Below are 13,347 nucleotides of genomic sequence, written 5' to 3'. Positions count from 1 at the left end.
GCCTTTACAATGTACAAGGTGGGTCCGGCGCCTCCGGATTTGTCTGGCTCGACCCCGTGCTGCGAGGAGACCCCTGACGCTTACTGCCCAGAGGATGACCGGTGGCAGAGGCTGCGCACAGCTGTCCGGAAGCTGGAATTCTGGGAAAACTTTGAGGCGGAGCTGATAGGCAGCGGCTTCTTCTCCAAAGTCTTCAAGGTATGGCATCACCCAGGCATGCTGAGCTAGCCCACCCACCAGGCTGCCCTGGGTGCCCCTTGCGCTGTAGTTCCTCTCAGGGGAGGTGGGGGGGTTGGGGAGTGGAAGCTGCAGCAGGTCTACAAGGTTTGAAGAAGGGGGGGGGCAAAGCCAATCTGAGCAGATTACATCTCTTAAGCCTGCTTCTCGGTATTCAGAGGACTCTTTCAGGCCTCAACATTTACACTCCGTAGCTAGTTGATTCCTTGCGTAGGGACCGTCAGGAGAGCCCAGGAGAGTGTGCAGAGAGCATCGTCTCCACATCAGGCAAGAGGTTATGAAAATGGGGGACGGGGGAGAACCAGAGAAGTCCAGCTGATGCCCCTTGTTTTGAGCAAACGGTCACCCTTTCCAAGTCTGTTTCAAGACGGAGACAAGGGCACTTGGTGCCAGGACATACCTTGGGTTCAGGGGGAGAGAAAGCAGTTGCTTTTTTTCAGGCAGAGAACATAAGAGGCAGGAGTCCCCAGGGTGACTGAACTTGACCCAAGATGTCTCCTGCCAGGGGTGGACCGTGGCCGGACTCTTGGGCAAAATCAAGAGCTGGTGTTTCTCAAAAGGGAGATTAGCCTTTAAACGACACGCATTCTGCTTGCCCTAAGAACGCCGCTGCTCCTGGTTCGCTTCCTTCCGGGGGTGCTTATCCCCTGCCACCTTCCCCCACTAATCCTCACCTCTGCCTCTTGGTGCCTGTTCATTTGCAAACTGGCCACAGTCCTTATTTTCCCAGACCTTTCTGGATGGCTATTCATGTCCCTAACTCACCGTCGGTAGGATTCCTGCAGAAGGACAAAACCTTTGATAGCCAAGAAGGTTTGCTGCAGTTTGACAGGATGACCTTCTGGAGCTTTCTAGAGGTGAGGGGCAGTTGCGTCAGGAGCGAGCCAGGATCTGCCACCGCTGGGCAGCACCTTTCTCTCCTTATCTGGCGGCTGAGGCACCTGGTGCCAGGCTGGGGCACAACAAAGGCAGGTCCGAGTTCAAGGATCCTTCCTGTTGCTGCAAAGCCTTTGGCAGCTCCTCTCCAGTCCCCTGAGGCTGGCCCTCCCCCACAGGGCAGCTCTTGCATCCCAGAGAAAACAGGGCCAGACACAAGAGAGGCTGCCTGTTGGGTCACTGGGCCTGGTGTGGCTGGATTCTCGGGCAGAATGAAGGCGCCAGCTTTCCAAAGCCAACAAAACCGAGGCGGCTTCTTTTTAAAGCTTGGGGAATGCTGGCCTGTCCTAGCCCCGTCTGGCCATCCGTTTCAGGCCCCCTCCTTCCCCTTCCTCCTCCTGGCTCCTCCTGGGGCAAAGCGGGCACAATGACTGCGCACGCTTTTCGTGGCTCACTGAGCGCCTGGTTGTGCCCATCATTAACCTTTCCCTTCGTGAGTCTGAATGCCAGCTTGACTGGAATGCTTGATGGTTCGAGCAGGGTAGCGGTGCCCGCTGCCGCCTTGAGTAGGAAAAGGAAGGCAGAGAATTAATGAGCAGCTTAAAAGCATTTTTATTGGAAAACAATAAAAGAAAGGCTGCCGTAACCCAGTGGCGGCTCGCTTCGCTTTGGTGCTGGCCAAGGCTCCTTCCTCATTCGCCCTGCCCGGGAAATGGCCTAGTGGGTGTTTTATGGAGCTGGAGAGGCCGGGCTGCCAACATCAATCTTGCTCCTAAGCAGGGGGGGGGTGTGGCGGGCAGGCGACCCACGCAGGGCAGCTGGGGAGGATAGAGAGCCTCCAACTGCCGAGAAGAAGCTAAATGAGGCTGACGGTCAATTAAAAGGCTTTACAAGAAAGAAACCTTTACAACATCCCTCTGAATCCCTTTAAAAGATTGGGTGTGATCACGGCTTCACTAAAAGGATCTCTTCCCCCGCTCCTCCTCCAGATTACTCATAGCTTAATAAAATACTCCTGCTGCTGCTGCTGCAGGTTTCATTAGGAAAAATATCTTCAACATTTTTGTTCCGTGTCCCTGGAGCATCCCAGATCCGTACTTAGCATGGTTCCCACGCGTGGTTGCATTGAGCCTTCTCCAATGCAAATGTGCTGGACTTCAGCCCTCATCATTTCCATTCCACAGGCTGGGAAAGATGGGAATTGGGATCCACCCACAGGGAAGACAGTTGGCTCAGGATGACAAATAAGTGAGCTTGCCAGAATGGGAAGAGCCGGAGCTTTGCTTGGCCTGGGTGATAAGAAAGCGACAACAGACAGGGCAGTTGTGCGTAACAGCACAACTGTGTCCTTTTTCTGGGAGTTGGTTTACTGTTTATCTTTGGGGTCCAGGGCTTCTGCGTTGGGGGGGGGGTGTGTTTCTGCGTTTTAATCCTTGCAAGCTGCCCAGACACCCTTGTCTGAAATAAACCATACAAGTGAATCTCAGTCGTCCTGCGTCTGTCTTCTGCCCTCCAATTTCCAGCTGCGAACGCAGTTTCTCCAAGATGCCCCGTTTCAAGCAGAGTGTAGTTAACCTGAGGAATTCCTGGCCCCAGGAAGAGGCAGGAGCCGCCGTAAATTCCAAGCGGCTTAGAGGCACCTGCGGGCAGGATGAGGCTATTAATGGTGGCTGCTGCAGCCGTTAATCCGTGGAGCCAACAGCAGCTGAAGATTTGCCCTGATATCCATCTGCTCCTTAATTATTGGAGCCGGGAGCCACGGGCAGCCCGTCTGGCCTCCTTCTTTCTGGAAGCGCCCGGAAGAAGGGAGCGCCAGGAGATCTCTTGGGAAGAGCAGGACGTTGTTTTTTTTCCCCCTTCTGGTTTTTTTAACTGATCTTCCTTCATGCTCTGGGCCGCATCCTTCCCGAGCCAACTTCCCCTCTGTTTCGGTGTCATATTTGGGCGGATCTTCCAGAGACAGCCCTGAACCTGTTAGAGGCAGCTGTGCCGGGAGGAATATCTGGGTGGGCGTCCCCAAAGATGGACGCAGCCGGCTTCGGATCTGTCCTTCCTGCTGGGCAGGATGTCACCTGCTCTCGTGCCATCCCTCTTCCTGGGCTTCTGGCAGGTCGTTCCGCGTCCTGGGGGGAAGGCCACGGTGGTCAAGATGGTGGTCAAGATTTACAAGAACGATGCTGACCAGGAGGGGATTGTGCGCGAGATCAGCTTGCTGCAGAAGCTCTCCCACCCCAACATCGTCAGGTAGGTCTCTGAGTAGATCCCCTGGGGGCCACGTGGCAGTGGGTACTTTCAGCTTCCTTGACCCTTTTCAGGCTGATCTAACTTTGCATCTCGGCAATCACCCGATTTTTCCTTTTTTGTAAGGTACCTCGGGATCTGCGTGAAGGATGACAAGCTGTACCCCATTCTGGAGGTAAGAGGGGGGATCTTCCCCTGCCCAAACAGCAGCTGCCATCCAGGCTAGGCTGCCTTTTAAAGGGAGGACCCCTTGATCTCGGTGCCGGACAGGAAGCAGAGATTTTCAGTGGTGGGGACGGCTCTGGGGAACGTCTTCCCGTGGGAAATTGGTCCGCCCTCTGGAGAAAGCGAAGCTGAGCTTCTCTGGGGGCTTCTGCAGCCTGGCATCCCATTTTGCGTTTAGACTTTTTTATCCCTTTTATTTTCACGTCGTGCTATTTTGTGGCATTCTTGTGTGTCTCCAAGAATCTTGCGATCGCAGCAACACACTCATTTGATAAATAAGTGTCATCTATCCATCTGGCTTGCAATTGGCCTCATGCCCCCAAAAGTGGGGAATCAGGGGGCCGATATAGCTCCATCTGGACCATCCCTCTTGGTGCTTTAGGACTGAGATTGTAAAAAATGAGTCTGCATCTCACTGTTAAAAAAAGAAAAGGGAACTCCCCAGTGTGGTAAATTCTGCTCTGAGAAATATAGAAGCTCGGGGGAGGATGTTCTAGTTTGCCCCTGGAGGTTCCTTGCGTTGTCTTCCTCTTGGGGGAGCGTGCAGTTCAGCCCGGCCTTCCCCAAAGGGGCGTTTGCCAGGTGGGCTGGGCTACAACTCCCATCCTCCTCAGCCGAGGCCAGGCTGGTTGATGATGGCGGGGATGATGGGCCTGCGGGGCTGGGAAGGCTGCCTTGACTCACAAGCACTGCGTGGAAGGCAGAATAACGTCTATCCCGGCCACCAAGGGAATCGACTCAGCGTTCCCTCTTCCCTTCGGGACCCCCTCAGTTCGTGAACGGGGGATGCCTAGAAGAGCTGCTGGCCTGCAAAGACGTCTCCCTGGGCTGGAAGGAGAAAGTGGACTTGGCCTCGGACATCACCCGCGGGATGGCCTACCTCCACTCCAGGAACATCTATCACCGCGACCTCAACTCCAAGGTGGGCTTTCAGTTCGACCTCCTTTCCAAAAGAATCAGCAGAACTGCGGGGGGGGGGCCTGCCCAGGGGTCTCCGAGGAAGTGAGTAGGAGACACCCCGGAAGGAGAGGCCTGCTGCTGCCTCGTTAGCTTTGGCCAAAGGAGCCTCCGTGCTCAGCGGCGGTCTGCCGAGTCCCAGGAATGGACGAGCACTTTGGCTTAGCCTAGTAGAGGCTTCCTGAAAGTCCTACCGAAGGCTGTCCTGGGGTGGGTTTCTTTTCCCCTTGTTTGGGGGCTGTGGCCACTGGGCCAGCCAAGAGGGGACGGACCTGTGGTGGTTGTCCTGCTCCAAGGGCCAGCCCAGTCACAGCCCGGTGCTCCCCCCCCCTTCAGAACTCCCAGGGGGCTTGGACGGGGATTGAAGGGGCCTCCGTCTGTTTCCCAGAACTGCCTCATCCGAGTGACCCAGCGAGGGCGGGAGGCGGTGGTGACCGACTTCGGGCTGGCCAAGGAAGTGGCGGAGCTCTCGGCCAAGGGTCCGGAGAGGAAGCTCTCGCTGGTGGGCTCAGCCTTCTGGATGGCTCCCGAAATGCTGCGGGGAGAACCTTACGACCAGAAGGTGCCTGCCTGCCTCCCCTCCCCCCAGGGGTGCTGGCTGGGCCTGGGCCTGGGGGGCGCCCCGGGGAGAGGAAGAGCAGGGCGCTTGGGGGACTGGCAAATACAGTATTTGCAGCGTTGACAGCCCCCCTGGCTGAGCCTAGCTCCCTCCGGCAGGTGGATGTCTTCTCCTTTGGCATTGTCCTCTGTGAAATTCTGGGCAGGATTCCCGCCGACCCCGAGGTGCTACCACGGACCCAGGTGACTCCCGGGACCCCCTCCTCTCCCCTGAGGTTGGTTAGGATGGCCCTTTCCACTCTGAGCTGGAAAGCATTTGCCCTTCCTGGGAGCTTTCCCGAGGCCCCCCCCCTTGCTTCCTTCGTCTCTGGGAAGGCAGTTTAGGGGGGAAGCCGATTGGGGGAGGGGCAAGAGGGAGGCCCTCCTGACACCCGCGTTCTCTCCCTCCAGGATTACGGACTGGACGTGGCTGCCTTCCACAGCATGATCCGAGAGTGTCCCAGGCGAGTTTTAGATTTGGCTGCCAGCTGTTGCAGGGTGAGGATTTCCTTCAAAAGAGGCTCTTGCGATGCGACCTGCCCCCCCCCCTTTAGCCGAAGCAGCTCTGAAGCATTTGCAGGTTGCAGAGACAGCAGTTGAGCAGGCCTGGGTGAGAGTGCTGGGTAGTAGAGCTTCTCTGTTCAGGACCATCTACCTTAAGAGTTCTAGACCCAGGAAGAGACACCACGAAGGGGCCTCTGGCTGCAGAGCAGGTGGAAAAAGCACGTCGCCATCTGTAATGAAAAGGGAGTTTGCCATTTCCCACAGTGGGCTGCCTTTGGCAGGGCTTGGGGGTTCGAGCTGCCCTTTGGCACACCGTTATTTTTTTGTCCCCCCCTTCCCCCTCCCCAGATGGAAGCCTTCAAACGCCCCTCCTTCTCCGAGATCCTGGAGGAACTGGAGGACACGGCGGAACGGCTGGAGTTCCCGAAGGAGCAGCAGCCCCCAGGTTGACCCACCTGGCGGGATGTGGACTGAGTCAGGCTGTATATCTCAGCAGAGAAGGTTCTGTGGGAGGAGGAGGGGATCAGGCCCTTTGGGGCAGATCAGAGGCCTGTGGATTGGAAGACGGAGCGCCCTCCCTCCCTCCCCAGCCCTGCCGCCTCGTTTCTAGAGGCCCAGATTCTTGTGGACCAAGCAATATTGTTGCAAGAAAACAACCCCCCCCCATTTAGATGACTCTGGCCAATGAGCCAAGCTGCATGCCTGCCATAGCCACCAGCCAAGTCCATCGGGGGCCGAGTGGCCTTCAGTCCTCACTCCTCAGGCTGCCGTCTCGTCCTCCAGATCCTGCCCACCCTGCCCCAGGCTGCCCAGGGAAGGGGTGGAGTTGCTGGCAAACAAGCGGTCCTCTTCCTGAAAAGGGGGTTTAAGGCCCGGAGAGGGGTGCCCTTGTAGAGGGAGATGAGCCTGGCTCTCTGGGCGCACCTGAGGTGGGAGGACCCCTGCAGAAGGGGAGGGGGTTCCTCTGGACGTCTCAGCTGCTTGGGGGTGCTGTCTTCCAGCCAAGTTTTCTGGGCTTCTTCAACGATGCGGGAGGCAGATCCTGAGCAGAGGCCAACGAGCAGAAAGCGGGGCTGTCCTGCAGCCTGGCTTGGCTCTCCTGTACCAGGTACCAGCCTCACAACCGCCACTCACTGGGCAGTCCCTGTCCCAGAACAGCAGCCAAGCGGCACCCCGATTTTTGAAGCCGCCCAAGTTCCCCTTGGTCCACAAGAAGGCTTGGTGAACACCCCCTCTCTCTTCCCTCCCCACTTCTCTTCCCTGGGACCCCAGCTGGGCTGAGTCATTGCGATTCTGCCACGGGGAGCAGGAGGTAGGGGGACAGAGTCAGGGGGTCCCCAGGAAGACACATGTGGGAAAAAGGCTCGGGTAGCTCGTCCCACAGAGAAGGCTTTGAGAGGACTTCCAAACCCCCAGGAACAGAGAGACCCTGAACCCATTCCAAACTGCAAGCACTTGAGTCCATCCTTGTGAACCCCCAAGGCCGTGTGCATCCCATAATAGCCTTCCGAAAGGTCCTGGGGCTGGCGGCCGGCCTTTCGAAGCTGAGGACAGCGCTGCGCCCTCTCCAGACCAAGGCTGCAAATGGATCTCTCTTTGTAAATCAATAAATAGCCTGTGAGCTTTTCCCAGAAACTCCTTAAACAGTGACAGCCCGCGCACTCCCCCCCCCTCTCTCTCTCTCTCTGTGTGTGTGTGTGTGTAAGTGTCTCTGGGAGCCCAGAGTGGGTGTGCTGGCAGACCTGCGCTCGCCACGTGGTGGTGCCCTTTCACCAGCTATGCTGCATTTGGCACAGCCCTCTGCTGGAGGGGGGCAGTCAGGCGTTCTCCAGGCACCTCCAGCTCCCCCCCTCCTCTCGGTCAGTGGATGCAGTGCCAGGCCAAGGAGGCTCCTTCCTGCCCTTCCTGGGCGCCACTCTCCAGCTGCCATTTTAATCCCAGCCCTAGAAGTGCTCCGAGAGCACGAAAGGCTTGCTTGGATTTGATCCTAGAGGCGGTTTTGCTACTGGCTCCTGCTGAAGTCTCACAGCGGATGCCTCTTCGAGCAAAGGAGTCAACTCCGGATGACGTCTGGCCCCTGAGCAAAAAGGCAAAGGAGACGCCCCCGGAGCCCACCTCTTGGGCCTGGAGCTTCCCCCTGGATTAATGGTCCCACATCTGGTCAGTGGCAGGACCAGCTTTCGGAGGTCAGGAAGTTTGCAAAATGGTGACCCAGAAGCATCTGTGCCAGGAACTGCTGCCCTTCCGTTGCGTGGGCCTCCCCACACTTGTGCCTGGGAGTCTTCCCTGAGAACCAGAGAAGCCAGCTTTGGCTCACTTCGCCCCTCGGCTGCGTTTCAACACCGCTTCGATTTCAGCTTCCTCCTCCTGGTGAGAGCTGTGAAATTCCAGCCACAATTCTCCCCGTTCATCCCCATCTCATCAGGCTTGCCAAAATAAGATTCGAATTTATTGTTTTGTCATTTACAAGGCAATACATTAACTAACACACTGATTTCTAAAGGTAGTTAGGGAAGCCTGTCGCTCGCAGGTACACCAGTTCATTAAATCTCCCTGGATGATGGGTGCATTTTTGTGTGGTAAAACGGAGTGGCCAGGAAGAGGCCCCTTGTGCCAGCCACTAACTGGATTGAACTTTCAGGATGCAGAGGGTTTTGAAACCGGACCCCGGACTATTCAAGGCAAAGGACTCGAGGCAGCCCACCAGGCGGCATTTAGAGGTCTGTGGGGCAGGCCCAGGATTTGAGCTCCCTCTTAAGCTCAAGCAGCGCCCCCTTGCAGGCCGGTCCAAACCTTTGTGCCCCTAAGGGTGAGAAAAGGCCTGTCTCTAAACTACAAAAGGAGAAGAATGGAAGAAGGACCGACATCCAATTTCAGCCCCCATCAACCCAGGGGGGTGCGCAGTCAAGTACACGCACAGCAGAACACGGCTAATTTTGGCTTGTGCAAATGAGCTCGGAAGGAGAGCCTGCAAGCAGGTGCTTCAACAAACAAAGGCGAGTTGGGCACCTTGGCAGGTGCAAGAGGGACAAAGCTCCCCTCCGTCCTCTGTACCAGCACAGGAACAAAAGCTGCGTCTTGTTTTATTTTATTTTATTTTGTCCAGGCTGCCAACTTTGGTGAGCTTTGTTTATTGGGGTAGGGGAGAAGGAAAAAATATCCCCCAGGTGTGCTTTGAGTAAGGGACGTTCCCCTGCATATTTGAATCCCCAGGAGGGGAAAAAACCCATTTTGGAAAACGAAGCTTTGGGGAGGAAAAAGAGAGACGCTGACCCACTGGCTTAGCGTGACTCCCTAGAGCCCCTCTGAGGAGGTTCACCCAGAATCTGAACACGAGATCTGATAGCAGAAGGATCTGAAAAGAGGGTCCGGGGGCTTCCTCTGCGGACCCTGCCACCCCCTGAATTCTTTATGCCTTCCACCCGGCACCAGCGTATAAGTGTGGAGGTGCAGCCTGACTCAGCTCTCGCTTTCCGTCCCCGACTTCTCTTCGCAAATTCACAAAACCAGAGATGGACCGAGAAAGACTGCCCAGAGCAATCTGTGTCCGATGCTGTGAGAAAGGAAGGGGGCAGGAGGGGCCAGAGACGGTGGCAGAAGACAGCTGCCCTCTTCCTCACCGTTGCCAGCCCCTCTGTGCCCCCAGCTTGCCCCTCTTCTTCTGCAGCAGGTGACAGAGTGAGGCTCGGCCGTGCTGTTAACGTATCCATCTGGAGCGTTGGCTGCAGGCCAGCGTTGGTCAGTTCAAGGGCGTGGGGCAGGTCAAGAGTTGCCTCTGACCTCTTCGTATTCTTTAGGCAACCAGGACAACTTTACGTTCTGGATGTAAAAGGGGCAGCCGATCTTGTAATCCCAGCAGTACTCGGGGGAGAGCAGCTTGGTGGGCTTGTGGAGCAGGAAGTACTTGTTGAGGTGGCTCTCGTCGTGCCAGATGGCCTCCACACCCCGCTCCTTGTCCTGCAGGATGCCCTGGTAGCACTGCCGGGTGAGGTTCAGGACCTCCAGAGGGGTGCCCCCGAAGACTGCTCCGTGGTAGTAGTAGTCTCCCTCCTCGTATGGGATGTGTGCGGCCGACTCGGGGCGCCTCTCGTAGGTGAAGGTGCTCCTGTCCTCCTCGTAAAACCAGGCATGGAGCTGGGCCACGGACTTGCCCAGGGTCTCCACCCCGTAGAAGCTCCGGAAGACCTGGTCGACGTCCATGCAGAAGAGGAAGTCCACCTCGAAGCGGGCGGAGTCTTCGATCAGCTCCCCGATGGTCTTCATGCGCATCATGCTGATGTCCTGCCAGCGGCTGTGCTGCTTGACGTGGAAGAGCTTCAGTATCCGCTGCGGGCCCAGCTTGACCTTGGGCACTCTGGAGAGGTCATTGACCATGACATAGAAGATGACCTTGTGGCCGGCCATGAAGAAGGTGTTTGCAGAAATCAAGAAGTCCTTCAGGTATTTGTCCAGGTACCTGGATGGAAAAGGCAAACAGAGCAGGGATGGGGAGGGGCTTGTCCGGTTGCTGCAGGCTGCCACCCCCTGCCCTCGGTCCATCTGAGCCCAGCCAGAACGACCGGAGTCCGGCAGCCTCAGCCCCCTCCCTTCCCTTCCCCCCCCCAGATTGGACAGGCCTCTGCTCATCTCATGCTCAGGGGACCTTCCTCGGCCAAACGAGCCGGGTCTGGCTGGACGAAGCGCTTACTTCCCAATGGCGAAAACGGTCAGTCCAACGGTGACCTTCTGCCGCTTGTAGTGATAGTTCAGGGGGGCGCTTTCGAAGGTCCCGTCCCACACGATGGGGGCCGACCACGGGCTCAGGGCAGTGATTTCTATCCTTGCGCTGCCCGGGACAGAAAGAGAAGGCCGATGAGGGTCACTCCCTGGTCATCTTGGCCGAATCTGGAGAGCTCACCCTCACTCAGCCCCCCCACCCACTCCGAAGCAGACTTCCAGAAAGGGGGGGCAGCTGGGGAAGCAGGGGTCCCCCGTTCTTCCCTACTGGAGACAGGAGGCCAGGGAGCCTCAGCGCTGGAGGGTGGCCTTGGCTGCAGCTCTCCACCCTCATGTTAAAAGGTTTACCAGGGAGTGGCAGGAAGCAGGAAACTTTTTGCCTTTCAGCACTGTGATTGGAGCCAGATGTTTGGGAAAGCTACTCCCCGGGATTCAATGTAAAGCAAAACAAAGCAGGAGCCGTTCCGCAGCTTCCTTTCCCTGCATTTAATTTTAGCAGGCTATTTTCAGCTGGCTGGGGTTCCAGGCGAGGCTGATCCGAGTGTCAGCCAAGCTGCTCGCCTCTTTCAGCTGAGCAGCCACCGCTCCGGTACTCGACCCTTCAGGCGGAAGGGCCGGGGCAAAATGTCTCCTGTCCTGCTCAACTGAGCCTTCGGTTCTGCCTTTGCAGGTGGAGGCAGCTTCCTTTCGGTCTTGTGCTGGGCTTTCGCTCCTTGGGGGGGGGCTCTAAGCCTCTGAAACGCTCCCCAGGAAGTGTCCCATTGCGGGTGAAAAAGCCCCCGTCTCTCAAAACCTTTTGACTGTGGACAGTGGCAGGAAAAGAGGAAGCCTGGCGGACGCCCAGTGAAAGCTGCCCCCCCTCCATCTCACTTTTGAGTCCAAATAGACTTCTTACTTTGGGTGAAACCAGCTGCTCAGTGCAATCTCTCCAGCCTCTGTGGTTGAATACGCCTCTCTGCAATAAAGGAGAAGGTAACCAGAATAAGGTCTGGCCGTGGTTCTGGCTGGTTGTCCCAAAGGTGCTATCCCAGAAGGCAACTGGACTTCCTTGGGTTCTCCTTTCCTTGAAAATGTTTCACTTCTCATCCAAGAAGCTTCTTCAGTTCTCCAGTTGTCTTTTGGGAAAGCACCTTTAGACAGCCGTGACCTGGATGACTGAGAAGCTCTGCAGAGAGACTCCCGGCTTGTGGCCACAACTGGCTTTCACACAGACCTGTCCGGTGTGCCCCTTCTTCCAGGAAGCCCATATCAGATCCTGTCAACCAGGCAGCCAAGTGTCTCTTTTTGGAAACAAAGGCACCTCTCTTCTTGAACTCATTGCTTTTCTTCCTGGCCTGCTGGCTTTCTCTCCGGTCACTTTTGGCTCAAGTTCCTTACATGCAGATTTCTTATTCTTCGCCACACCAAGGAAACAATTTGGTGCCAAGGAAACAATTTGGGCACGTCGCAATGTGGTCACCAGGAGCTGAACTATACCGCAGGGGAGGCTGGACTCTGGCATGGCTGCCCAGGGGTCTGTTTGATCCCTCTGCTGGGCAAGAGGTAGGCCCCTGTGCTGCCAGGGGGGGCTATGCAGGCTCCTCCACTAAGAACAGGGGGCTTCCTGGCATCACGGGGTGGGTGGGGGAGGACAGCAGGCAGGCAGCCTCACTGGCATCTAGCTTGTGCTACTGTGTGAGTCAGTCATCAGCCGCACTGCCCATTTTGCAAGCTTAAAAGCCCGCCATTGAGCAAGGCGCTTCCGTGGTTCTCTTTCCCGTTGTGCAAAGGCCCACAGCGATTGTCGTTTGCATGCAAAAGCTATCCGTCCCTCTGGGAGCGGAAGAGGGGTTAGTGGCTACACTGGAGGCAAATAAGGAGCAACTGGCCATCTGCCACCTCCACTTTCACTCTTAAGTAAGGAGGATGTCCAGGCAAGGAGAATTGGGACTGCGAGTTCTCCTCACTGTGGCAATGCCTAGTGGAAGGATCCTTGGCCCACGTGCCGTCAGGCCAAAATGCAGCGGCCCGATCCAGGCCCCGCTGCCCATTCGCTTCTGGAGCAGCCAATAACTAGAGCTGGGTCTTTGCCGCTACGAGCAAAGGGGAGATGAGCTGAATGCCCCTGGGCGCCAGAGGGCGGCTGCGAGAAAGGCCGGGCCAGGCTGAGGCTGAAGCAATAGCGCCTTGATTCTTAAAGTCTGGCGAGGTAAAAATGCCCTTATTCTGCCCGGCAAGCATCATCGGGAGAGCCTTGACTCATTTTGGGTGGCGCAAACAGACTGGAGGGAGCAAAAGCAACAGCAGGAGGGGACTTACTGGAGGCTGCTGCTGCTGTCCATCCAGGGTTCTTTCTCATCCCTGTTGAAAGGAGAACAAACAACCTTTAATTACCTCAAGGTCACCTGCCTGTACCAGGCAAACTCCAGCCAACAATCACCTTCATGTGCTTGGCTGGCAGACCGCCTGTGTGTGTGGGCAGAACACATGCTCTGCAGAAGCACCTAACTGTCTCCACGCCCAGGTGGGGCTGGGAAGCTCTCAGCTATGCCCTACAAATGTGCCAATTGCCTGGAGCCTCCAGAACTCCCAGCTGACGTGGTCCTTGGCTGAACTGCCCGGGAACTCTGGTCCAAGACATCTGGATGGTCCCCAGACAAGCATGAGAAGACAAACAGCTTCTCCGGGTGGAAAGCAGCTCTGAAGTTGCTATGTGACTCAGCTCTGTTTCCACAACCTCACCTCCCCCCCCCCGTCCCCCTTCCCTTCCTCCAACTGTCTCCTCCGAATCCCCTTGGTGGATTCAGCTCCTTGCTGGACATGCAGTTCCCTCTGCGACCCCTGCAGGTGACCTCTGGGCGGTGTTTGGTTCAAGGAGTTGGATAAACGGGGAGCTGCAATCAAACCACCTTTACGTTTGGCTGAGGAGAGAAACTTCTAATTGTTCCTCCACTCCAATATGGACACACATCAGAGCGAATACAAGTTGCAACATCAAATGTTCTGGGATGTGTG

General features: G+C 56.6%; 2 protein-coding genes across 2 annotated transcripts; one reads left to right on the top strand and one right to left on the bottom strand.

Annotated features, from left to right (window-relative positions):
* The first annotated feature begins 9 nt into the window (after positions 1-9).
* On the top strand, positions 10-6,087 carry LOC107295055 (dual specificity testis-specific protein kinase 1-like). The gene is made up of 8 exons (XM_015824346.1): positions 10-198; positions 3,224-3,357; positions 3,481-3,529; positions 4,352-4,501; positions 4,925-5,098; positions 5,254-5,337; positions 5,545-5,631; positions 5,986-6,087. The coding sequence occupies exons 1-8, from the start codon at positions 10-12 to the stop codon at positions 6,085-6,087; spliced, it is 969 nt and encodes a 322-aa protein (XP_015679832.1).
* Positions 6,088-6,396: 309 nt separating this feature from the next.
* Positions 6,397-12,674, bottom strand: LOC107295054 (N-acetyllactosaminide alpha-1,3-galactosyltransferase-like). Its single transcript, XM_029285759.1, has 4 exons — positions 12,652-12,674; positions 10,325-10,462; positions 9,418-10,093; positions 6,397-6,489 (listed from the first exon to the last, which is right to left on the bottom strand). Exons 1-4 carry the CDS (start codon positions 12,672-12,674, stop codon positions 6,397-6,399), a joined length of 930 nt encoding a protein of 309 aa, XP_029141592.1.
* Positions 12,675-13,347: the final 673 nt, after the last annotated feature.

The sequence above is a fragment of the Protobothrops mucrosquamatus genome, unplaced genomic scaffold (genome assembly GCF_001527695.2).
Source record: "Protobothrops mucrosquamatus isolate PMUCROS unplaced genomic scaffold, P.Mucros_1.0 scaffold2208, whole genome shotgun sequence".
In the NCBI taxonomy this organism is placed as follows: Eukaryota; Metazoa; Chordata; class Lepidosauria; order Squamata; family Viperidae; genus Protobothrops; species Protobothrops mucrosquamatus.
This window is presented reverse-complemented; position numbering and strand designations above follow the sequence as displayed.

What these genes read in the sequence shown, in the direction of transcription:
- LOC107295055 (XM_015824346.1), top strand. Translation starts at nt 10, where the DNA reads ATGTACAAGGTGGGTCCGGCGCCTCCGGATTTGTCTGGCTCGACCCCG. An exon ending in TCTTCTCCAAAGTCTTCAAG is followed by an intron (nt 199 to 3,223) that starts GTATGGCATCAC and finishes GGCTTCTGGCAG; the next exon opens with GTCGTTCCGCGTCCTGGGGG. An exon ending in AGCTGTACCCCATTCTGGAG is followed by an intron (nt 3,530 to 4,351) that starts GTAAGAGGGGGG and finishes GGACCCCCTCAG; the next exon opens with TTCGTGAACGGGGGATGCCT.
- LOC107295054 (XM_029285759.1), bottom strand. Translation starts at nt 12,674, where the DNA reads ATGGACAGCAGCAGCAGCCTCCA. An exon ending in GACAGCAGCAGCAGCCTCCA is followed by an intron (nt 10,463 to 12,651) that starts GTAAGTCCCCTC and finishes TGTCCCGGGCAG; the next exon opens with CGCAAGGATAGAAATCACTG. An exon ending in ACCGTTTTCGCCATTGGGAA is followed by an intron (nt 10,094 to 10,324) that starts GTAAGCGCTTCG and finishes TTTTCCATCCAG; the next exon opens with GTACCTGGACAAATACCTGA.